At 44.3% G+C, this 27,032-nt stretch overlaps 1 protein-coding gene across 1 annotated transcript in view; it reads left to right on the top strand.

Annotated features, from left to right (window-relative positions):
* The window catches only part of LOC137362530 (cytochrome P450 2K6-like), a 131,521-nt gene that overhangs the window by 89,302 nt on the left and 15,187 nt on the right, over positions 1-27,032 (top strand). The window contains exons 5-7 of the mRNA XM_068026922.1: positions 14,918-15,091; positions 16,295-16,436; positions 24,135-24,319. Coding sequence (XP_067883023.1) covers positions 14,918-15,091; positions 16,295-16,436; positions 24,135-24,319 — 501 coding nt within the window. The remainder of the gene's footprint in view (positions 1-14,917; positions 15,092-16,294; positions 16,437-24,134; positions 24,320-27,032) is intronic.

Genomic DNA, 27,032 nt, shown 5'->3' with positions numbered 1-27,032 from the left:
GATCAAAACTCTGCAATCCTGCAACATCCAGCCGTGAACTAAGGTACACAGTTAAATAACTAATGAGAATAAGAGGCTCCATAAACATTCCCATCCTCAATGATGGGGGAACCCAGAACATCAAAGCAATCGAAAAAAGCTGAACCATTTGCGACCATCTTCACCCAGAAGTGCCCAGAGGATAATCCATCTTCACCTCTTCCTGAGATCCCCAGCATCACAGATTCCAGTCTTCAGTCAATTTGATTCACCCCACATGATATGAAGAAACGGCTGAAGGCACTGGATACTGCAAAGGCTTTTGACAAATGCGATTTAATTAAAGAAAGCCACCATGGATTTCTTCAGGTAAAATCTTGTTTAACTAATTTGCTGAAGATTTTTGAGGAGGTAACAGAGAGGATTGATGAGGGAAATGCTGTTGATGTGGTAATGCAGTGTACATGGACGTTCAAAACCCATTTGATACAGTGCCACACAACAGACTCGTGAGCAAACTTATAGCTCATGGAATAAAAGGGACAATAGCAACATGGATAGGAAATTGGCTGAGTGACAGGGACAATGAGTAGTGGTTAGTGGATGTTTTTCAGGCTGGAGGAAGGTTTATATTGGCTTTCCCCAGTGTTGGGACCCTTGCTTTTCCTGATATCTATTAATGACCTAGACCTTGGTGTACAGGGAACAACTTCAAAGTTTGCAGATGATACAAAACTTGGAAACATTGTGAACTGTGAGGAAGATAGTGTAGAACTACAAAATGACATAGACAAGTTGGTGGAATGGGCAGACAGGTGGCAGATGAAGTTCAATGTGGAAAAATGTGAAGTGATTCATTTTGGGAGAAAGAACATGAAGAGACAATATAGAATAGAGGGTACACTTCTAAAGGGGGTGCAGGAGCAGGGGGACCTGGGTGTATAAGTGCATAGGTCAATGAAGGTGGCAGAACAGGTTGAGAGAGCATTTAATAAAGCATACAGTATCCATGGCTTTATTAATTGGGACATAGAATACAAGAGCAAGGAAGTTATGTTGAACTTGTATCAGACACTAGTTCAGCATCAGCTGGAGTATTACGTCCAGTTCTGGGCACCGCACTTGAGGAAAGGTGTGAGGGCATTGGAGAAAGTACAGAAAAGATTCATGAGAATGGTTCCAGGGATCAGGAATATCAGTTATGAAGATAGATTGGAGAAGTTAAGACTGTTTTCCCTGGAGAAGAGAAGCTGAGAGGTGATTTGATAGAGGTATTCAAAATCATGAGGGGTCTGGACAGAGTAGATAGAGAGAAACTGTTCCCACTTGTGAAAGGATGGAGAACAAGAGGGCACAGATTTAAAGAATTTGGTAAAAGAAGCAAAGTGACATGAGGAAAAACTTTTTTCAGGCAACAAGTGGTTAAGGTCTCGAATGCACTGCCTGAGAACATGGTGGAGGGGGTTCAATTGAAACATTCAATAGGGAATTAGTCAGTTGTATGAAAAGGAAGAATGTTATGAAGCTTATGGGGAGAAGGCAAGGGAATGGAACTGAGGGAATTTCTCTTTCGGAGAGCCAGTGCAGACACAATGGGCTGAATGGCCTCTTTCTTCACTGTAATGATTCTGTGATCCATGATATCATTCCGCAATAGTACTGAAGACTTGTGCTCCAAAACTAGCTGCACCCCTAGCCAAGCTGTTCCAGTACAGCTGCAACACTGGCATCAACCAGGCAATGTGGACAATTGCCCAGGTATGTCCTAACCACAAAAAACAGGACAAATCCAACTTGGCCAATTACCATCCCATCAGTCCATTCTCAATCATTAGCAAAGTGATGGAAGGTATCGTTAACAGTACCATCAAGCAGCACTTAAACAGCAACAACCTGCTCAGTGATGCTCAGTTTGGGTTCCGCCAGGGTCACCCTGCTCATTACAGCCTTGGTCCAAACACAGATAAAAAGAGCTGAACTCAAGAGATGAGGTGAGAGTGATTGCCCTTGACATCTAGGCAGCATTTGATTCAGTGTGGCATCAAGGAACCCAAGCAAAATTGAAGTCAATGGAAATCAGTGGAAAAACTCTCCGCTGGTTGGAGACATATTTAGCACAAAGGAAGATGGTTGTGGTTGATGGAGGTCAATCATCTGAGCTCCAGGACATCAATGCAGGAGTACCTCAGGGTAATGTCCGAGGCCCAACCATCTTCAGCTGCTTCATCAATGACCTTCCTTCAATCATAAGGTCAGAATATTTGATGATTGCAGTGCTCAGTGCCTTTCATGGTTCCACTGATACTGAAGCAGATCATGCCTGCATGCAGCAAGTCCTGGACAAGGTCAGTCTTTATTGCCCAGGTCTAATTGTCCTTGAGAAGTCCATGTCTGGCAAGTCTAGGCTTGTGTTGACAAGTGGCAAGCAAACTTTGCATCCCACCTAAGTGCTAGGCAATGACTATCTCAAACAGTAGAGATTCTAACCACCTCCCCTTGACTTTCAATGGCATTACCAACACTGAATTTTCAACAATCAACATCTTGTGGGTTACCATTCATCAGAAGCTCTACTATACCTATCATATAAATACTGTGGCTTCAAGAGCAGGTCAGAGGCTGGGAATTCTGCGACGAGTAACTCACCTCCTGGCTCCCCAATGCCTGTCCACCATCTACAAGGCACAAGTCAGGAGTGTGATGGAATACTCTTCACTTGCCTGGATGGGTTCAGCTCCAATAACACTCAAGAAGCTCAACACCATCCAGGACAAAGCAGCCCGCTTGATTGGCGCCCCATCCACAAACATTCAGTCTCTCCACCATTGACGCACAGTGGAAGATGCACTGCAGCAACTCACCAAGTCTCCTTCGACAGCACCTTCCAAACCCGCAACCTCTACCACCTAGAAGGACAAGGGCAGCAAATGCAAGTGAACTCCCACCACCTGCAAGTTCCCCTCCAAGCCACACACCATCCTGACTTGTTCCTTCACTGTCACTGGGTCAAAATCCTGGAACTCCCTTCCTAACAATACTGTGGATGTACCTACCTCACACGGAATGCAGCGGTTCAAGAAGGCAGCTCACCAGCGCTCTCCCAGAGGCAAACAGGAATGACAATGAATGCTGGTCTCGCCAGTGATGTCAACATCGCGTGAATGAATAAAGAACAATTAAAACGTAATGACATTCAGCATCTTATTCAAGGATGATAATATAATGGCATTCAACATCTTATTTAAATGGTGTAATCGCATTCAAAAGCTTACTCAAACTCAGTAATATACTGACATTCAGCATCCACTACTACTCGCAGTGCACTATCGACCCCCAAATAATGAGAGGGACATAGAAAAACAAATATGTAGGCAAATTTCTGAATGCAAAAACCACAGGGCAATGATAGTTGGGGATTTACACTACCCCAATACCAAGGAGGCCAAAGAATATCAACTGGGATACAAACCATGTGAAGGGCACAGAGGGGACAAAATTCTTCAACTGCATTCAGGAGAACTTTTTTTAGCCAGCATATAACAAGCCCAACGACAAGGGGCGCAATTCTAGATTTAGTCTTAAGAAGTGAAGGTGAGTAAGTGGATGAAGTAGCAGTGGGTGACCATTTTGGAGATAGTGACCATAATGCAGTTAGATTTAGCATAATCATGGAAAAGGACTAAGATAAAACAGGAGTAAAAGTTCTAAATTGGGGGAAGGCAAATTTTACAAAGCTGAGAGGTGACCTGGCGAAAGTGGACGAGATACAGTTACTTGAAGGAAAACGAGTGGCAAATCAGTGGGAGGCATTCAAAAGCGAGTTTCTACGGGCACAGTGCAGGCATGATCCCACAAAGAAAAAGGGTGTTATTGCCAAAGCTAGAGCCCTCTGGTTATCTAGAAGCATACAGGGTAAGATAAAGCAGAAAATTAAAGCTTATGACAGCCACAAAAAACTGAATACTTTAGAAGGCCTAGAGGTGTATAGAAAGTGCAGGGGTGAAGTAAAAAAGGAAATTAGAAAAGCAAAGTGAGAACATGAAAAAATATTGGCAGGTAAAATCAAGGAAAACCCAAAGTTGTTTTATCAGTACATTAAGAGCAAGAGGATAACTAAGGAAAGGGTAGGGCCGATCAGAGATGTACAAAGGAACTTATGTGTGAATGCAGAAGATGTGGGCAGGGTTCTTAATGAGTTTTTTGTCTCTGTCTTCACAAAGGAGAGAGTTGATGCAGAAATTGTGGTTAAAGAGGAGGAGTGTGAAATATTAGATGCAATAAGCATGAGAGAGGAAGTACTGGAGGGTCTGACATGCTTGAAAGTGGATAAGTCTCCAGGGCCAGATGGAATGCTTCCCAGGTTGTTAAAGGGAGCTCAGGAGGAAATAGCGAATACACAGGATCATCTTCAAATTCTCACGAGATATGGGTGAGGTACCAGATGATTGGATGTCTGTGAACGTTGTACTATTGTTTAAAAAGGCTGTGAGGGATAGGCCGTTCAGTCTGACCTCAGTGGTGGGTAAATTTTTAGAATCAATTCTGAGGGACAAGATAAACTGTCACTTAGAAAGGCACGTATTAATCAGGGATAGTCAGCATGGATTAGTTCGGGAAGGTCATGTCTTACTAACTTAATTGAGTCTTTAGAGGAAGTAACAAGGAGGATTGATAAGGGCAATGCAATGGATGTGGTCTACATGGATTTTATTAAGGCATTTGACAAGGTGCCGCATGGCAAACTGGTCAGTAAAATGAAAGCCCATGGGATACAGGGGAATGTGGGAGGTTAAAGCATTGAGAGACCTTGTCCACAGGTCCCTGAAGGTGGGAGGACAGGTAGATAAAGTGGTGAAGAAGACATATGGAATGTTTTCCTTTATTGGCCGATGTATAGAATACAAAAGCAGGAAATGTATAAAATGTTGGTTAGGCCAAAGCTGGAGTATTGCATACAGTTCTGGTCACATTACAGAAAGGAAATAATTGCTTTCTGCAATGTTGTTGGAGAAAATCCAGATTGTGCCCTATTGTTGAACAAATTCTCCGGACTCAGACGTTGAGAATCAAACCCTTTATTGCATGATATCATGGGGGAGCACACCTTACCTAAATGCGGTCCAGCGCTACTCCCAAAGAGCTACAGATCACCGTGGACTTATATAGTATAAAAAGGCAGAGCTAACAGTTTCACAATTAGATAAGCACCCACAAGACTGCCTACGTAACGGTGCACCATGCAGGGTCCGAGGTCAGCGAAACATCAGTTTCTACAATAACAAGCTACTTCCTTAATTCAATGCCCACTCCAGACACCATATCTGGCCGTAATGTCTGATTGTGGTTAGCTGCTTTGTCTACAATTTATGACCGTTGGTTGTGGTTAGATTAGCTACAAGCTGTGTCCTGTTTTTCTGCTTCTACAATGTTAAGTAATAATTAGCAAAGCTAAGAAAATTTCTCCAACAATCCCTCCTTTTATCATACCATGATAACACAATATCATCGTATGTGGAGGGGCGAGGTATTTAAAGTAGTCATTGCAGCATAATATCTTTCCTACCATCGCTCTGTACCAGCCGCAAGACCAAGCTAGCAATACATGATTGATTAATCTCAGCTTAAATGTCCCCATAAACTCTGTTCTTAAAATTGTAAAATTCTGTTCTCACAGTCCCCTCTTGACTCTTCTACAACCCTTTTCAGAATCCTTCCTTTGATCCCACCTAGGTGCCTTTAATGGTCTCTATTGTCTAGAAACAGCCTTCAACACTCGGAGGGGTCGCACTCAATACGTCGCCTGCTTATATCACAAGGGGGCAGCGGGAACTCTGTAAAGGCATAAGTTTTGCAGGGGCTTCAAATACTTGTTTACAAAATAAAAGGTGGTACACTTGTACAATTATAAATTCATTTAAACATCACTGTTACATTATTGATTGTATAAACAAAATACAATTTCATAAAGTACATTGATCATTCATTTGTTCACTTTAAGTATATTTGAAAAGGTCATACAATTACCCTTTTTATGGCATAACTAATTGTCCCTCCTTTTACAGAGCAAGTTCAAACACTAATTGCTTTTCGGGTAGCTGTCCAACCTGTGTTCATACATCCTCTTGCATTGCCTAATTAATTTCTTAAGTTGCCAAATAAAGTATGTCACATCTAACACCATGATACCCAAAACCACTATCAGGACATGGGAGATAATTCTAAACCAGGGGTGTATCTGCACGTTTGACCCCCAGTTCCATAAGTCCTCCTGCCAGGTAGAATCATTTATCTTGTCAATCTCATCTTGTAGCATCTTCGACTGTTGTTCCGGCTTGCAATGACTTCTCGCTGCTATCTCTCTTTACCCAAGCGTGTGGGCAATGGCTGAATAGTATATTCATAGTCCCGGAGGTAATATGTCAAATCCTCCTTAATACTTTCTGTCACAGTTATCGTTTCTGTCTTTTGTTCATGTATCTCTACCAACTCCATTTTCCCTACTTGGGTTGGTATTTGTGGGTTGAACCAAAATGTACTGTTGCTCACCGGACAAGTCCGTTTATGTCCATACTGGTACTCCTTCGCTCTGGTGGTTAAGCAATATCTCCCCTTTCCCATATAGGCCACATGGGTTAGTCCTGACAATGCTTTCCTAGTCTTCATGGTGCAATTTACAGTGGTATTAAATCCACATTTTGATTCTGCCGTTTTATATATAGGACGAGGACATATGATCACCTGGTTTTCCAGACTACACTCAGACAATGGACAATGTTGTTCCAATTACCTCTTTTCCAATTTCCACAACATATGGTAAAATATCATTGTATTTTATGTAATCTTTTCCCCTTATCACTCCTATATTTTCTACTTCATGTAATTGTATCCCTAACTTATCTCTCAGAATTACAGGTATTCCCAACACTACTACAATACTCATATATCCGGTATTTACACATTCCTGACCTTTCCATACCTTAAGTTTTCTGAGTTGGCACCTGATAATTTTAACATTTGTGTGACTAGCTAAGTCCTCCAACTGGGTGTAATTGATCCAAACTGGTACCTGTCCTGCATCAATTTGCCTCCAATTTTCCCGAGTTTGTTCTAACATCCACGGACCATATGTACTACAAACACTTTCATTATTTGAAATATCGTGGACCTCCTTTACCTTTTCTATGATATCATTAATAGTATGAGCATGACCTTCCTGTACTCTCACCAGTCCTGTCACTGTTTTTGACAGATCCTGTCCTACTTTAGCTACACCACTTCTGTGCCTTTTGTTCCTTTTTTTAAAAAAATATCCTTTACTAGCTGACTGAGAGTTCTAACCTTCTGGTCCACATTTTCCAAATCTATAGTATTGACAATTGAAGTTCCTGTGTTAAGGACTGTGGCTGTGTCATTCACTAAACTACGTTTATGGCTCTTTCCCTTTATTATTTTCTCATTACCAAATTCCTGTCTCAACAATTGTTACAGTAATACCTTGTACAACTCTTGGATCTTCTCTGGGCACCAGTCAGGTAGCTGGATATCTGAGAAAATCAATATTACCGGTACCAACTCAAGCTTTATATTATCATATACAATTTTATTATCACAAGTCTATTTTCTAGTCCTGTAGTCAAGACCAGGCAAGGGAGACCAGTCACTTGTGGCTGCTGGGTCGTAACCTTACTCGTCGGTAATTCGGATGTGGGGTTAACCGTGGGGGTTGGTGCTTCTTGTCTGTTTAATCTCATAACCAGAAATAGGAACTGTCCTTTTTTTTTTAGAGCTTTAATATCTTGCACTAGGGGAGTTCGAGGATTGTCTGCACTCACTTTTGCTCTGTCTCATGCTTTCCCTGTGTTATTACTATTCCCAAATAAGAAACCTTTACCTTCATTATCGGTGCCATTTTCAGCTTAACTTTCACTCTAACCTTCTGAAGGAAGGTGGAATATCGATGGATTATTATAAAATCCCTGGGAGAGACACGTCCACATGTACTGTTGTCCCTTGAACGTAAACGCAAATTTATATTGACTCTTGTGCCAACTGTATGGACCAGAACCCATTGCTAATGTCCAACACAGTAAACCACTGATTTGTTATTTTCTAAAACTTTGATTGTCCTCTTAAATATCAAATAAATTTCCCTTTTAGTGCTTTAAATAACCACTCATATCAATTAAATTTTGTTATTGATTTCAATTTCTTATGCCCAGACTTGGTTGTACTTTTTGTACGTTAAGGACAGAAATGCTTGCAACTATATTTTACTTCTCAAGCATTTTGTCTCATTGATAAAGATGCTATGATATTTGATGTCTGCAATTAAGTTTTAAATTCTCAAAGCTGCTGGATCTCTTGTTGTGGCATCAGTTCTCATGTGGCCTTGGAACCTGCCGTCACCTGCTTAAAAAGAATCCATTGTGGCTCTGCCCCTGAGCCCAATGGGTTAATTTGTCCAATTCTATCTGTCTATTAGAAATGTCAAATTTAACAAGTCCAATATGTATAAATTTGACTCTCAGCAATGCAAAAAGCTGCAGCGGGTTAAGTTCTTTGTTTGTCTCCAAGAGGGCGGAGCAAAACATTCTCAGCTTCGTCACTTTACGAAACCTTTCTTTTCTGATCGAAAAGAACTATCTATTTTAAACCTTTTCAATCCTTTTGGTATCCTTAGGGTTTAAGAACAACAAAATCATGTGTAACATTTTTCAACTTCAAAGGAAAGCATCTCCATCAGGAAAGACAGCATTTTAGATTAAACTCCAATTGTTTCCAAATTTTTTAGTATCTTTTGTAAGAGGTTCCTAATCCAAGGAATTTTACGACAAAGATGATTCCAATTCCAATTCACTGCAATAATATTTTAAAAATCAAAACTGGCGATGTTATATGAGTGAGTCCCCTGTCCGGAACTTAAGACTCCTCCAAAACATGACATAATAAACTTGAAAGTTCATTGTGGTTGCAAATGACATTTCCAGTTCTTCAACTTAAACAGGTCAATTAACCTTAACAGTATTAATTCAATTCAGACTTATTAACTTATAATACTTATTAACTCCACACAGAACAGAATAGCACGTGCTTATTTTAAAAGATAGGTAAATTACATCATTTTCTTGCTCTTTCTTCAGGCGCCTTTTCAAATGACTGTAATAAAACCAAACGCTAAAGAAAAAGTTATTTAACATTCTTACAATAAAAGACTTAACACTAGGTCCTTACACAAACTTTAATCTTTTTAAACAGACAGAATCTTTCCTATATCTCCTTTTCTATCCTTTCTTTCCCTTAAAACAAGATAACAGTCAGTAAAACATGTCTTCAAATTTAGACTATAAAATAAAACAATAGCAGAGTTTCCAATTAAAACAATGTTCCAAACCCCAAATTAGATTTCTGCCAGACATCTTCAGACCTTCAAGGCTGAAGCTTATCCCTCAGAAAATTGTTCATTGCCTTTTCACAGTTGCAAAACCAACTAAAAATAAAACTTTAACTTAAAATATAATTCAATTTTATATCCCATTCCTGGGTGCACAATCTTAAATCGAAATGAACACACTCAACAATCACTTTGCACACTCATTCAATTCCAAACAACTTAATAGACTCATGCTTTTAACATTAAAGCCAGACAACAAAGAGTTAACAACAGTCAGTTCCACAGAATACAAGCTGTTCTTCCTAGATATTCAATTCATTCGCGGAAGCTTCCGACATTCTCACAGTCGAATCAAAGACACCGTAACTTGTTTTTACTTTAAAACATTTCTTCTTTTGGGCCTCCTTATCTCGAGAGACAATGGATACGCGCCTGGAGGTGGTCAGTGGTTTGTGAAGCAGCGCCTGGAGTGGCTATAAAGGCCAATTCTGGAGTGACAGGCTCTTCCACAGGTGCTGCAGAGAAATTTGTTTGTCGGGGCTGTTGCACAGTTGGCTCTCCCCTTGCACATCAGTCTTTTTTCCTGTCAACTACTAAGTCTCTTCGACTCGCCACAATTTAGCCCTGTCTTTATGGCTGCCCGCCAGCTCTGACGAATGCTGGCAACTGACTCCCACGACTTGTGATCAATGTCACACGATTTCATGTCGCGTTTGCAGACGTCTTTATCGCGGAGACATGGACAGCCGGTGGGTCTGATACCAGTGGCGAGCTCGCTGTACAATGTGTCTTTGGGGATCCTGCCATCTTCCATGCGGCTCACATGGCCAAGCCATCTCAAGCGCCGCTGACTCAGTAGTGTGTATAAGCTGGGGGTGTTGGCCGCTTCAAGGACTTCTGTGTTGGAGATACGGTCCTGCCACCTGATGCCAAGTATTCTCCGAAGGCAGCAAAGATGGAATGAATTGAGACGTCGCTCTTGGCTGGCATACGTTGTCCAGGCCTCGCTGCCATCGAGCAAGGTACTGAGGACACAGGCCTGATACACTCGGACTTTTGTGTTCCGTGTCAGTGCGCCATTTTCCCACACTCTCTTGGCCAGTCTGGACATAGCAGTGGAAGCCTTACCCATGCACTTGTTGATTTCTGCATCTAGAGACAGGTTACTGGTGATAGTTGAGCCTAGGTAGGTGAACTCTCGAACCACTTCCAGAGCGTGGTCGCCAATATTGATGGATGGAGCATTTCTGACGTCCTGCCCCATGATGTTCGTTTTCTTGAGGCTGATGGTTAGGCCAAATTCATTGCAGGCAGCCGCAAACCTGTCGATGAGACTCCGCAGGCACTCTTCAGTGTGAGATGTTAAAGCAGCATCGTCAGCAAAGAGGAGTTCTCTGATGAGGACTTTCCGTACTTTGGACTTCGCTCTTAGACGGGCAAGGTTGAACAACCTGCCCCCTGATCTTGTGTGGAGGAAAATTCCTTCTTCAGAGGATTTGAACGCATGTGAAAGCAGCAGGGAGAAGAAAATCCCAAAAAATGTGGGTGCGAGAACACAGCCCTGTTTCACACCACTCAGGATAGGAAAGGGCTCTGATGAGGAGCCACCATGTTGAATTGTGCCTTTCATATTGTCATGGAATGAGGTGATGATACTTAGTAGCTTTGGTGGACATCCGATCTTTTCTAGTAGTCTGAAGAGACCACGTCTGCTGACGAGGTCAAAGGCTTTGGTGAGATCAATGAAAGCAATGTAGAGGGGCATCTGTTGTTCACAGCATTTCTCCTGTATCTGACGAAGGGAGAACAGCATGTCAATGGTCGATCTCTCTGCACGAAAGCCACACTGTGCCTCAGGGTAGACGCGCTCGGCCAGCTTCTGGAGCCTGTTCAGAGCGACTCGAGCAAAGACTTTCCCCACTATGCTGAGCAGGGAGATTCCACGGTAGTTGTTGCAGTCACCGCGGTCACCTTTGTTTTTATATAGAGGGTGATGATATTGGCATCGTGCATGTCCTGGGGTACTGCTCCCTCGTCCCAGCACAGGCATAGCAGTTCATGTAGTGCTGAGAGTATAGCAGGCTTGGCACTCTTGATTATTTCAGGGGTAATGCTGTCCTACCTTTACCTATCTTTAAAACACATATTTACCATGGTGCTTCTGCGTCTCCTTCAAGGGGGCAAACGGACGTGGGTCACCTTTCTCCAGAGGACATGGTTTACTTGTCCCCGGGGGCAACCCTTCCTTCTTGGAAGCCGTTGAGTCCACTCTTACTTCTACTTTCTCAAAACCTTCTAAATTTACGAGTTCTTTTCTATGAATCAAGTAGCATTAAAACAAAGGAAAACAAACAAGACACAACAAAACAAATAGACACAAGGATACGAACAGGCGCAGTTAATGTTAAATTCTCAAGGTCAGCTAACCGGCACACCCCTGTCTCTCAGGCCAACGCTCTTTCATTCTCCCTCCGTCCCACAGCCTCTCTCTCTCGGGCCAGATTCCGGCTCGTATACTCAGGAGCAACGATCACGTGCCTGTCGGATCAATTTGGTAGTTTAGTTACAGCCCCAGTCGTTCACCGTCCCAGACGGTTGTCCTAACTCCTTTTGTCCCACAGCCTCTTTACTCCACCCGGTGGAGGAACAGCTCGTGCAAACTCAAATTAGGATCACCAAATTCCCGGAATTTGGTACTACTACTACACCGAATTCGCCACATTTTACTGGATTTCCTACTTTAGGTTCCTAATCCCCGTTAGGTTCATTCAGGATCCCGTACAGAAGGGATCCTGCCGACTACGCCAAACTGTTGGAGAAAATCCAGATTGTGCCCTATTGTTGAACAAATTCTCCGGACTCAGACGTTGAGAATCAAACCCTTTATTGCATGATATCATGGGGGAGCACACCTTACCTAAATGCGGTCCAGCGCTACTCCCAAAGAGCTACAGATCGCCGTGGACGTATATAGTATAAAAAGGCAGAGCTAACAGTTTCACAATTAGATAAGCACCCACAAGACTGCCTACGTAACGGTGCACTATGCAGGGTCCGAGGTCAGCGAAACATCAGTTTCTACAATAACAAGCTAGTTCCTTAATTCAATGCCCACTCCAGACACCATATTTGGCCATAATGTCTGATTGGGGTTAGCTGCTTTGTCTACAATTTATGACCGTTGGTTGTGGTTAGATTCGCTACAAGTTGTGTCCTGCTTTTCTGCTTCTACAACGTTATGTAATAATTAGCAAAGCTCAGAAAATTTCTCCAACAAATGTTGTGACCAGAACTGCACACAGTACTCAAGTTGTGGCCTACCCTATGAGCTATACAGTTCCAGCATAACCTCCCTGCTCTTATATTCTATACCTCGGCTAATACAGGAAAGGATTCCGTATGCCTTATTAACCACCTTATCGACCTGTTCTGCTACCTTCAGGGATCTGTGGACATTCACTCCAAGGTCCCTCACTTCCAATACACTTCTCAATATTTTCCCATTAATTGTGTATTTCTTTGCCTTGTTTGACCTCCCCAAATGCATCACCTCACACTTCTCCAAGTTGAATTCCATTTGCCACTTTTCTGTCCATCTGACCAGATCATCAATATCTTCCTGCAGCCGACAGCTATCCTCCTCGCCGTCTACCACATGGACAATCATCTGCAAACTTCTTGATTATGCCCCCTACATTTATGTCCAAGTCATTTATATACACCACAAAAAATGTTGCCAGGGTTTGAAATTTGCAGCTATAAGGAAAGACTGGATCAGCCAGGGTTGTTTTCCTGAGAACAGAGGTGGCTGAAGGGTGACTTAATTGAGGTGTACAAAATTCTGAGGGCTTTAGATAGAGTAGACAAGAAGGACCTGCTTCCCCTAGCAGAGAGGTCAATTACCAGGGAGCACAGATTTAAGGTGATTGGTCAAAGGAATAGAGGGGAGATGAGGCAAAACTTTTTCACCCAGAAAGTGGTGGGTGTCTGGAATTCACTGCCAGGAATGGTGGTGGAGGTAGAAACCCTCAATTCTTTGAAAAGGTACCTGGACCTGCACTTGATGTTCTGTAACCGGCAAGGCTATGGACCAGGTGCTGGAAGGTGGGATTATATTGGGCAGCTAGTTTTTTTTGGCCGGCATGGACACGACAGGCTGAATGGCCTCCTTCTGTACCGTAATTTTTCTATGGTGCTATAGTTCTGTGGTTCTATCATATACCATTACAGTAAGATAAATAGTAAAAAAAAGTTAGTCGAAGGATGGGCGTGGCTATTTGGAAATAGAAAGGAGATATTCTTGTTGAAGGAGAGGGCCTGGCTGAGGCACTAAATGAGCATCTTATTTAAAAACAGTAATTTGATCAAGTGGAGACTCTATTAGCAAGTTCACCATCTGAGAGGACATAGAGCTAAAAATTCATCTTGGGCAATAGAGCAAAACGTTCAGCAAAACGACACGGGATGTCTGGTAAATTTTCAGCTCAGTATTCAGTTCCATTGAAGTTTGATGTTGATGCAATACTGCCTGCTTGCACTTGTGTCAAAGTTTAATTTATATCTATATATATATAGATGCATTCATGGGATGTGGGTGTCGCTGGCTAGGCCAGCATTTATTGCCCATCCCTAATTGCCCTTGAGAAGGTGGTGGTGAACTGCCTTCTTGAACTGCTGCAGTCCATGTGGGGTAGGTACACCCACAGTGCTGTTAGGAGGGGAGTTCCAGGAGTTTAACCCAGTGACAGTGAAGGAACAGTGATATAGTTCCAAGTCAGGATGGTGTGTGACTTGGAGGGGAACTTGCAGGTGGTGGTGTTCCATGCATCTGCTGCCCTTGTCCTTCTAGGTGGTAGAGTTCGCGAGTTTGGGATGTGCTGCAGATGGTACACACTGTTGCCACTGTGCGTCGGTGTTGGAGGGAGTGAATGTTTGTGGATGGGCTTCCAATCAAGCGGGCTGCTTTGTCCTGGATGGTATCGAGATTCTTGAGTTTTGTTGGAGCTGAACCCATCCAGGCAAGTGGAGAGTATTCCATCACACTCCTGGTTTGTGCCTTGTACATGGTGAACAGGCATTGTGGAGTCAGGAGGTGAGTTAAGCGCTGCAGAATTCTCAGCCTCTGACCTGCTCTTGCATCCACAGTATTTATGTCACTGGTCCAGTTAATTTTATGTTCAGTGGTGACTCCCAGGATGTTAATGGTGGGGATTCCATTAAATGTTAATACCCTCTAGTGTCCTCTTGCAGTAGAACTAACACAGTAGAGTAAAAGACACCAGTTACCATGGATCAAGGAGAGGGCGTACAAAATTCAGGATTGAATTTTCAGGCACTTTTGTCAGTAAGAATTGATTACTTTTTACCTTTAAATAATTCTGGAGTTTCATTTGGAATATCTCTCACTGCTGTGTGTAAATCTGCACAAACTCATCCTTTTGAGAAGCAACATCAAGCTTGACTTCAACAACTGAAACGTGGAATTGTGAATGATGGAGAAACAGTGTGGCTGCTGGGCTAATTGAAATATTTGGTTGCATTTTACAGATACTGAATGCATTCCCTTTTCTGAAACATCTACCTGGAAAGCACAAGGAAGCCATTGAACTGCACAATGAAATGAACACTCTTATTCAGCCTTTAATTGCAAAGATTCGTGAACAGCTGACCGAAGGTGATGTGAGGAACTACGTTGAGGCATTTCTGGTCAAACAGAAAGAGGTATCATCATTTTTCAGACCTCTATTGGAAACAGTACTGAATGATATATTGGGATCCCTTTCCAGTACACATGGATTTGAACGTCTGTAACTGGAATTGTCAGGTCAATGTGCGCTCCCTCCCCAAAGGAAACTTGATATTGTTCAAATATTAGAGTGTGTTAACTTTCCCCCAGTGTTTACCCACTTCCTAAACTTCTCCCATTATATAAAAACTGGTAATGTACAATGTTTCCCAATTTCCAATGTTTGCATTGATTTTATTGCAGGCTCTATAAGACACAATAATGTACCTGCCTAGAGACAGTAGAATGCTCCTGTCTTATACAAACATCTCACCCCATGTCCTGGGCAGAACACCACGTCTGATCTATTATAACATTGAAGGAGCAATTTTAACTCCGTCCGTTCAGTGGAGATGTTTTGAATCATCCGTGAGACTCACCCATCAATGTCCTACATCAATCTCGCAAGTTACAATAAGAACTGCTATTGTCACTCTTGACCTGAGCAGGGAAGTGACTTTACTGTGAGATTCACCCAGGGGGAAGAGGAGTCAGCGCCAGAAAAGACCCAGAATATGTCTTTTGACTTCCCCTTAGTGGCCTGGGGGAGGAGGAGAAAACCGCTGGGCCCCACAAGGGAAGTTTCGATCTCCCGAGCCCTGGGATGTCCCACCCTACTGAGTTAAAATTGACATTTTTCTGTTGCCAGATGGTGCCATCAAAGCCACGTGTTTCTCAATCTGATAAACACTGCATACTATTCCACAAATATCTATTAATACAGCCATGTTATCTCAAGATAAACTTTGATGGGAACTCACATGACCTCTCCTTCTGTAATTGTTTCTTTAAACATTGATTCTTGGGCTGTCACTGGCAAGGCTGAAATTCATTGCCCATTCCTAAGTCTTCCTAAGAAGGTGCCTTCTATAACCATTAATAGCAAGTTTAATAACACTGACTGACTTGCTGGGCCACTTCAGAGAGAAATTATGCATCAACCATGTTGGTCTGGGACTGGAGTCACATGTAGTCCAGACTGGGTAGGAACAGCAGATTTCCTTCTCCAAATGATGTGATTGAACCTGTTGGGTTTTTCTTACAATCGAATATAGTCAGGGTCACATTTACTGATGTCAGCTGTTTAAAGAGCAATTTTGTTTAAATCCTGTTATTCACCTTTCAATTCTTCTCTGCAGGAAGCGGGAAATCCAGGATCTTATTTCCATGACAAAAATTTGTCTCGGCTGATATTAGAAATGATTGGAGCTGGAACAGAAACCGTTGGTGCCACCCTTCAGTGGAGTCTGCTTCTCATGGTGAAATACCCAGAGATTCAGAGTAAGTAGGCAAGACGTTTCACTCATTTATTTATTGGAGCAATTACTTCAGTATTGAGGAGGAAACTTATAGATTTGACTAAAAGCTGAGGGGCAATTTCACTTCTTGTGGTGGGAGAAAGGGCTGGGTCAAACAGGCAGGATGAGGGGGTGGAATACATCCCCTCTCACAATCACAATCCCCATCCCGACTGTCCCTTCCCTCGCCTGGTCACCTCCTCCCCAATCATCCACCTCTTATGGTTTCCTGTTTGGCACCTCTCCCAAATACTCCCCACTCTAGATCACCATCCTCTCCAGTCAGACCATCCCATGATCACTTCTGTCCTGACCACCACTCCCGATTGCCCCCTCCTGATCACCTTCTCTCCTATTTGCTCCCATTATCCTTCCCCAGTCACCTCCATTTCCCAGTCACCATCCCCCCCCCCCCCCCCCCCACCTTTGCAGGCTTCCCCCATTCCCTGAATCACTGCTCTCCATATTGTCCCCTCCTCTGATCACACCCTCTCCTGATAATCCTCCTCTCCCAATTTACCCCACTCTTAATTACCCCTCCCATGATTTCCACCTCTCCTGATCGCCCTCCTCTCGATTGTGCTCCTCTCTCAATTCCTCTCCTCTCCTGGTTTCTTCACCCTCTTTCCCCCCATCTCTCGGTAATGTCATTTTTCATGTCTGACTGAAGTTGAACTTTACCCCCACCTTACCCATCAGGCTCTCGGAAAATGCACAGGATACGAAGATGCTGCGAGTCAACTGAAATGTTCAAGACTGTGATCAATAGGGTTCTGTTGGATGAAGGTATCAAGGGCTAGGGAGCAAGGACAGGTAAATGAAGTTGATGTCAGGGTGGCACAGTGGCGCAGTGGTTAGCACTGCAGCCTCACAGCTCCAGCAACCCGGGTTTGGTTCGGGGTATTGCCTGTGCGGAGTTTGCAAGTTCTCCCTGTGACTACGTGGGTTTCCGCTGGGTGCTCCAGTTTCCTCCCGCAGCCAAAGGCTTGCAGGTTGATTGGTAAATTGGCCATTGTAAATTGCCCCTAGTGTAGGTAGGTGGTAGGAGAATGGTGGGGATGTGGTAGGGAATATGGGATTAGAGTAGGATTAGTATAAATGGGTGGTTGTTGGTCGGCACAGACTGGGTGGGCCGAAGGGCCTGTCTCAGTGCTGTATCTCTAAATAAAAAAATGAATAAAAAGATAGCCAAATCTAATTGACAGGTCGAACATGCTAGAGGGGCTGAATGGCCCCCTCTTGGTCCTGTGCTCCAGTGAGAAGGAACCAGGCTCTGGGGTAAAGAGCTTGTCACCTCATCCTCACCAATCTATCTGATGCAGCTGTCCATGACAGTATTGGTAAGTGTGACCACAACACAGTCCCTGTGAAAATGAAGTCCCGTCTTCACATTGTGTTGTGTGGCACTACTACTGAGTTTTATGGGACAGCTTCAGAACAGATCTGGGAGCTCAAAACCTGGCAAAACTGGGCATCCATGAGGCGCATCAGCAGCAGCAGAATTGTACTCAACCACAATCTGTAACCTCATGACCCAGCATTCCCCACTCTACCATTACCATCAAGTCAGGGGATCAACCCTGGTTCAATGAAGAGTGCAGGAGGGCATGCCAGGAGCAGCACCAGGCATACCTCAAAATGAGGTGTCAACCTGGTGAAGCTACAACACAGGACCATCTGCGTGCCAAACAGTGTAAGCAGCATGTGATAGACAGAGCTAAGCGATCCCATAACCAACGGATCAGATCTAAGCTCTGCAGTCCTGCCACATCCAGCTGTGAATGGTGGTGGACAATTAAACAACTAACTGGAGGAGGTGGCTCCACAAATATCCCCATCCTCAATGATGGGGGAGCCTAGCACATCAGTACGAAAGATAAGGCTGAAGCATTTACAACAATCTTCAGCCAGAAGTGCCGAGTTGATGATCCATCTTGGCCTCCTCCTGAGGTGCCCAGCATCACAGATGCCAGACTTCAGCCAATTCGATTCACTCCGCGTGATATCAAGAAACGACTGAAGGCACTGGATACTGCAAAGGCTATGGACCCTGACAATATTCCAGCAATAGTACTGAAGACTTGTGCTCCAGAACTTGCCGCACCCCTAGTCAAGCTGTTCCAGTACAGCTACAACACTGGCATCTACCCTGCAATGTGGAAAATTGCCCAGGTCTGTCCTGTACACAAAAAGCAGGAGAAGTCCAACCCGGCCAATTACTGCCCCATCAATTTACTCTCGATCATCAGTAAAGTGATGGAAGGTGTCATTGACAGTGTTATCAAGTGGTACTTGCTTATCAATAACCCGCTCAGTGACACTCAGTTTGGATTCCGCCCGGGCCACTCAGCTCCTGACCTCATTACAGCCATGGTTCAACAATAGACAAAAGAGCTGAACTCAAGAGGTGAGAAGAGGGTGAATGCCCTTGACGTCAAGGCAGCATTTCACCAAGTATGGCATCAAGGAGTCCAAGCAAAACCGAAGTTAATGGGAATCAGTGGAAAACTCTCCACTGGTTGGAGTCATACCTAGCGCAAAGGAAGATGGCTGTGGTTAGAACATAGAACATAGAACAGTACAGCACAGTACAGGCCCTTCGGCCCACAATGTTGTGCCGAACCTTTAACTTACTCGAAGATCAAACTACCTACATACCCTTCATACTACCATTATCCATGTACCTATCCAAGAGTCGCTTAAATGTCCCTAATGTATCTGCTTCTACTCCCAACGCTGGCTGTGCATTCCACGCACCCACCACTCTCTGTGTAAAGAACCTACCTCTGACATCTCCCCGAAACCTTCCTCCAATCACCTTAAAATTATGCCCCCTGGTGATAGCCCTTTCCACCCTGGGAAAAAGTCTCTGGCTATCCACTCTATCCATGCCTCTCATCATCTTGTACCCCTCTATCAAGTCACCTCTCATCCTTCTTCACTCCAATGAGAAAAGCCCTAGCTCCCTCAACCTTTCTTCGTAAAACATGCCCTCCAGTCCAGGCAGCATCCTGGTAAATCTCCTCTGCACCCTCTCGAAAGCTTCCACATCCTTACTATAATGAGGCGACCAGAACTGAACATAATATTCCAAGTGTGGTCGAACCAGGGCCTTGTAGAGCTGCAGCATAACCTCTCGGCTCTTAAACTCAATCCCCCTGTTAATGAAAGCCAACACACCATACGCCTTCTTAACAACCCTATCAACTTGGGTGGCAACTTTGAGCGATCTATGGACATGGACCCCAAGATCCCTCTGTTCCTCCACACTGCCAAAAATCCTGTCTTTAAGCCTGTATTCTGCATTCAAATTCGACCTTCCAAAATGAATCACTTCACACTTTTCCAGGTTGAACTCCATCTGCCACTTCTCAGCCCAGCTCTGCATCCTGTCAATGTCCCGTTGCAACCTACAACAGCCTTCCACACTATCCACAACTCCAGCAACCTTCGTGTCATCGGCAAACTTGCTAACCCAGCCTTCCACTTCCTCATCCAAGTCATTTATAAAAATCACAAAGAGCAGAGGTCCCAGAACAGATCCCTGCGGAACACCACTGGTCACCGAGCTCTATGCTGAATACTTTCCATCTACTACCACCCTCTGTCTTCTATGGGCCAGCCAATTTTGTATCCAGACAGCCAACTTTCCCTGTATCCCATGCCTCCTTACTTTCTGAATGAGCCTACCATGGTGAACCTTATCAAACGCCTTGCTAAAATCCATATACACCACATCCACTGCTCTTCCTTCATCAGTGTGTCTTGTCACATCTTCAAAGAATTCAATAAGGCTTGTGAGGCATGACCTGCCCCTTACAAAGCCATGCTGACTATCTCTAATCAAACTATGCTTTTCCAAATAATCATAAATCCTGTCTCTCAGAATCCTCTCCAATAATTTGCCCACTACCGACATAAGACTGACTGGTCTATAATTCCCAGGGTTATCCCTATTCCCTTTCTTGAACAAGGGAACAACATTTGCCACCCTCCAATCATCCGGTACTACTCCAGTGGACAGTGAAGACGCAAAGATCATCGCCAAAGGCGCAGCAATCTCTTCCCTCGCTTCCCGTAATATCCTTGGGTATATCCCGTCTGGCCCCGGGGACTTATCTATCCTCATATCATTCAAAATATCCAGCACATCTTCCCTCTTAACCTCAACCTGAACCTGTTCGAGCATATCAGCCTGTTCTACGCTGTCCTCACAAACGACCAGGTCCTTCTCACTCGTGAATACTGAAGCAAAGTATTCATTTAGGACCTCCCCTACCTACTCCGACTCCAGGCACAAGTTCCCTCCACTATCCCTGATCGGCCCTACCCTCACTCTGGCCATCCTCTTGATCCTCACATAACTATAGAACACCTTGGGATTTTCCTTAATCCTACCCGCCAAGACTTTTTCATGTCCCCTTCTCGCTCTCCTAAGTCCATTCTTCAGTTCCTTCCTGGCTACCTTGTAACCCTCTAGAGCCCTGTCAGATCCTTGCTTCCTCAACCTTAAGTAAGCTTCCTTCTTCCTCTTGACTAGCTGTTCCACATCTCTTGTCATCCAAGGTTCCTTCACCCTCCCATCCCTTCCTTGCCTCATCGGGACAAACCTATCCAGCAGTCGCAGCAAGTGCTCCCTAAACAACCTCCACATTTCTGTCGTGCATTTCCCTGAGAACATCTGTTCCCAATTTATGCTCCCCAGTTCCTGCCTAATAGCATTGTAATTCCCCCTCTCCCAATTAAATATTTTCCCATCCCGTCTGCTCCTATCCCTATCCATGACTATAGTAAAGGTCAGGGAGTTGTGATCACTATCACCGAAATGCTCTCCCACCGAGAGATCTGCCACCTGGCCTGGTTCGTTGCCAAGCACCAAGTCCAACATAGCCTCTCCTCCAGTCGGCCTATCTACATATTGAGTCAGGAAACCTTCCTGGACACACCTGACAAAAACTGATCCATCCAAACTATTTGCACTCAGGAGGTTCCAAACAATATTAGGGAAGCTGAAGTCACCCATGACAACAACCCTGTTACTTCTGCACCTTTCCAAAATCTGCCTCCCAATCTGTTCCTCCGTGTCTCTGTTGCTATTGGGGGGTCTATAGAAAACTCCCAACAAAGTGACTGCTCCTTTCCTCTTTCTGACTTCCACCCATAATGACTCAGTAGACAAACCCTCCTCGACGACCTCCCTTTCTGCAGCTGTGATACTATCCCTGATTAACAATGCCACTCCCCCACCTCTTTTACCTCCCTCCCTATTCCTTTTGAAACATCTAAACCCCGGAACATCCAACATCCATTCCTGCCCCTGTGATATCCACGTCTCCGTAATGGCCACAACATCGTAGCTCCAAGTACTGATCCATGTTCTAAGTTCATCACCCTTATTCCTGACACTTCTTGCGTTAAAATAGACACACTTCAACCCATCATACTGGCTGCAACTTTGCCCTGTCAACTGTCTAACCTTCCTCACAGACTCTCTGCACTCGGTATCTGCCTGTTCAACAGCTACCCCATCCACTGATCCGTAGCTCCGGTTCCCATCCCCCTGCCAAACTAGTTTAAACCCTCCCGAAGAGCTCGAGCAAACCTCCTGCCCTGGATATTGGTGGTTGTTGGAGGTCAATCATCTGAGCTTCAGGACATCACTGCAGGAGTTCCTCAGAGTAGTGTCCTGGGTCCAACCATCTTCAGCTGCTTCATCAATGACCTTCCTTCAATCATAAGGTCAGAAGTGGGGATGTTCGCTGATGATTGCACAACGTTCAGCACCATTCGTGACTCCTCAGATCCTGAAGCAGTCCGTATAGAAATGCAGCAAGACCTGGACAATATCCAGGCTTGGGCTGATAAGGGGCAAGTAACATTTGCGCCACACAAGTGCCAGGCAATGACCATGTCCAACAAGAGAGAATCTAACCATCTCCCCTTGATGATCAGTGGCATTACCATCGCTGAATCCCCCACTATCAACATCCTTGAGTGGCCATATAAATACAAGAACAAGTCAGAGGCTGGGAATTCTCTAGTGACTACCACACCTCCCCAAAGCCTGTCCACCATCTGCAAGGCACAGGTCAGGAGTGTGATGGAATACACTCCACTTGCCTGGATGGGTGCAGCTCCAACAACACTCAAGAAGCTCGACACCACCCAGGACAAAGAAGCCTGCTTGATTGGCACCCCATCTACGAACATTCACTCTCTCCACCACCGACACACAGTGGCAGCAGTGTGTACCATCTACAAGATGCACTGCAGCAATACACCAAGGCTCCTTAGACAGCACTCATCCACCTGCTCCAACAAACACACTCACACACACACACACGTACACACTCACACACACACGTACACACACACACACGTACACACTAACACAAACATGTACACATACACTGACACACATACACACTCACACACACAACCACACACAACCACACACACACACACTCTCACATGCACACTCACACACAAATACACACACATACACTCATGCACACACACACACATACACGTGCACATACATACACACTCACACACTCACACACACACTCAGGCACACGTACACACACAGGCAAACACACATACACATTCACACACACACACACTCATACATACACATACGCACATACACTCTCACACACATGCACACACTCACACACACACACTCTGTCACACACTTACACACACACACTCACACACACTTACACACATACACACATACACGCACACTTTCACACAAACGCACACACACGCACACTTACAAACACATACACACACAATCACACACATGTACATGCACACTTCCACAAACACACTCACACACACACATATACACCCACTCACATACACACTCATACCCACACACAGACACACACATGTGCACACACACTTACACACACCTGCACATACACACTCACACATATACATACACACACACACATGCACACACATACACATCACACACACATACACATATGCACACACACACATACACATCATTCCCACACACACACTCACACATACACACACTCACACACATACAGTTACACACTCTCAAGCACACGTACACGCACACTCACACTCACAAACATACATACACACACACATACACATTACAGTTATACACATCATCCTGTTCTGCCCACTCATTCTATCCTTCTTTCACTCAGAGTCACACACCTCAGCCAAGCAGCCATGATACTATCACTGAATAATAACAGGTTAGGTCATAATCTTGGCTACAAGGTATGTAAAATATAACACTGCAGAAACCCACCAAGGCTCCTTCAACAGCACCTTCTAAACCCTCAACCTCTGCCACCTAGAAGGACAGGGGTAGCAGATGCACGGGAACACCACCACCTGCAAGTTCCCCTCCAAGTCACACACCATTTGACTTGGAACTATATCGCCATTCCTTCACTGTCGCTGGGTCAAAATCCTGGAACTTCTTTCCAACAGCACTGTTGCTGTATGCGCACCAGATGGACTGCAGTGGTTCAAGAAGGCAGCTCACCACCACTTTCTCAAGAGCAATTAGGGATGGGCAATAAATGCTGGCCTTGCCATCAATGCCCACATCCCATAAAACAAAAAAAAACACTTTTATTTGCTGTTGTTTAGGTTGTGATGTGACAACAATTGTTCCTGCTTTGCCTTTTAGAGAGAGTTCAGGAAGAAATCGATCAGGAGATTGGAACCGAACGCGCTCCGAGAATGGAAGATCGAAAGAAGCTGCCCTACACCAATGCTGTGATACACGAGGCCGTGAGGTTTGCCAATGTCACTCCAATAATTCATCGCTCAAATATTGGCGACACATACCTCGGAGGATATTTCATTCCCAAGGTAAAACTGCAGGTGGTGAGCGTGAGAGTGTGGAATGGATGTTTGTTAGAGGTTTGTAACTCTCAGCAATTAAGGAGGTTTGCTGTTTCATTTTCTTTCCAACCAGTTTTGATAAACCTTTAGTAAGGAGGGTAAAATTGGTGACAATTTTTGACAACATTTGTCTATAAACCGGGTGCTCCGGTTTCCTCCCACTGCCAAAGACTTGCAGGTTGATAGGTAAATTGGCCATTGTAAAATTGCCCCTAGTGTAGGCAGGGAATATGGGATTAATGTAGGATTAGTATAAATGGGTGGTTGATGGTCGGCACAGACACGGTGGGCCGAAGGACCTGTTTCAGTGCTGTATCTCTCCATGACTCTATAATATACTAAGCACTTCCTTGTCATGCACTACTTCCTGTTGCCACAACTTAAGCAAACATCTGGACCTGGTAATCCTGAACATGACAGGTTTAATGTGTTCAGTGTAAAACAATTTCTGGTTTCGGTCCTGAAATTAGACCCACCTTTTTGTGCTTTCAAGGAGACTAAAGCCTATTATAGATGGCTTTCTCCGGGTACGCCTCGACAACACCAAGTACAATATGATATTGGATGTATATCTGACATTATTTAGGTGCTGGAGGCTGACCAGGGACAACTCTCAATCATCAGCAAACTAATGGAAGGTCACATCGACAGTGCTATCAAGCGGCACTTACTTAGCAATAACCTGCTCACCAATGCTGGGTTTGGGTTCTGACAAGACCATTCAGCTCCAGACTTCATTACAGCCTTGGTTCAAACATGGATGAAAGAGCTGACTTCCAGGGGTGAGGTAACAATGACTGGCCTTGACATCAAGGCAGTATTTGACCAAGTGTGGATTAAGGAGTGTCACAAAATGTTTTATTGTACTAAAATCTGGGACTTCTATATGCCTGACTGTCATTGAATCGTGCTGGGGGTGGGGGCTCTGAAAGGCCTCTTTTGCGGCCTGGAGCTGGGAGCCCCATTGCCAAATTCAGTCCTCCCATGAGCAGGAAGTGTCGCCAGCTACAGCAGTTTGAGCTCCAGGTTTCAGTGCTTGAGCAGCAGCTGGAGTCACTGCGGAGCATCCACAAGTCTGAGGGTTTCGTGGATAGCAGGATTCCTGATGTGGATTGCAGGGTATGCAGGCAGAGTGGGAATGGGTGACGATCGGGCAATCACGAAGGACCAGGCAGGAAGTGCAGGAGTGCAGGTAGTGGTGTTCCCATGCATCTGCTGCCCTGCTGTGATCTTAGCCCATGGCACCATGGCTGGCGAAGCTGTACTGGGTGGGGGGTGGGGGGGGGGGGGGTGTTGTGGGGTGGAGGAACAGGAAGACTGGGAAAGCAATAGTGATGGGGGATTCAATAATGAGGGGAACAGGCAGGCTTTTCTGTGGCCACAGATGTGAATCCAGGATAGTATGTTTCCTCTAAAATAAAAGCAAAGTACTGCAGATGCTGGAAATCTGAAATAAAAACAGAAAGTGCTGAATATACTCAGCAGGCCTGGCAGCATCTGTGGAGAGAGAAGCAGAGTTAACGTTTCAGGTCTGTGACCTTTCAACAGAACTGGCAAAGGTTAGACATGTAATAGGTTTTAAGCAGGTAAAGCAGGGGTGGGGGTTAAGAAAACAAAAGAGAGGGTGTGTGATAGGACAGAGGGCCAGAGTGATTAACTGACAAAGACAAAGAGAGTGTCCTAATGGTGCGGTGAAAGACAAAGCATTAGTGGAGAAAGAGTGTTAATGACAGAACAATGAACAGCCCTAGCCAAAAGCACAAACATGAAAAATGCATTTTAGGACACACATGGTTAAAAAAATGATAAAACAAAATGAAATAATAATAAAAAAGGGTCAGTCGTGCTCTGAAATTATTGAACTCAATGTTCAGTCTGGCAGAATGTAGAGTACCTCATCAGAAAGATCAGGTGCTGTTACTTGAGCTTGCGTTGATGTTCACTGGAACACAGCAGTAGGCCAAGGACAGAAATGTGGGCATGAGAGCAGTGGATGTGTTGAAATGGCAAGCAACCGGAAGCTCAGGGTCATGCTTTCTGAATGAGCGGAGGTGTTCCACAAAGCCGTCACACAATCTACATTTTGGTCTCCCAACGTAGAGGAGACTGCATTGTGAGCAGCGAATGTGGTTGCCTCGACTGCGTAGGACAAAGCCCCCAATCAAAATGTATGATTCTGATCATGGTGGGAGCAACGCACTGTCAATTCAGTCCCGTCACTCCACAGGTCGCATCAAATCGGAGAAAAAAGGAGCTGAATTAAACAAGCTCGTGACCCCCGAATTAAGCAAACCAACCCAGGTATCTTTAGATATCAAAAAATTAACTATTTATTTTAAAAAACTAAGATCTTAAACATGACTAAGGTAAACCAATACATAAAAACTTTATAACTTTTTATTTAAAAATCTAGCTCTCGCATTCATATACATATGCTTGAACTAACAGTAGTTTGGTTTTAATTTGCTGCCCAAAAACATATAAAAATAAGGACTTTGCAAGTTACGTTCCTGATGAATGGAGTTTTCCAATACAACACAGTCAAAGTTCACTTGCAGTCTTCCAAGGTCTGATGAAACAGAAGGTCCTTCCAAAGATAAGAATTCAGCAGTTCAGTTCAGCAGTTGTACCATTAACTGTCCCTTCAGTGATAAACACAGCAATACTGATACTTTGTTAA

Source organism: Heterodontus francisci, unplaced genomic scaffold (genome assembly GCF_036365525.1).
Source record: "Heterodontus francisci isolate sHetFra1 unplaced genomic scaffold, sHetFra1.hap1 HAP1_SCAFFOLD_816, whole genome shotgun sequence".
Classification (NCBI taxonomy): Eukaryota; Metazoa; Chordata; class Chondrichthyes; order Heterodontiformes; family Heterodontidae; genus Heterodontus; species Heterodontus francisci.
The sequence above is the reverse complement of the archived record's forward strand: the minus strand, read 5'-3'. Positions and strand labels throughout refer to the sequence as shown.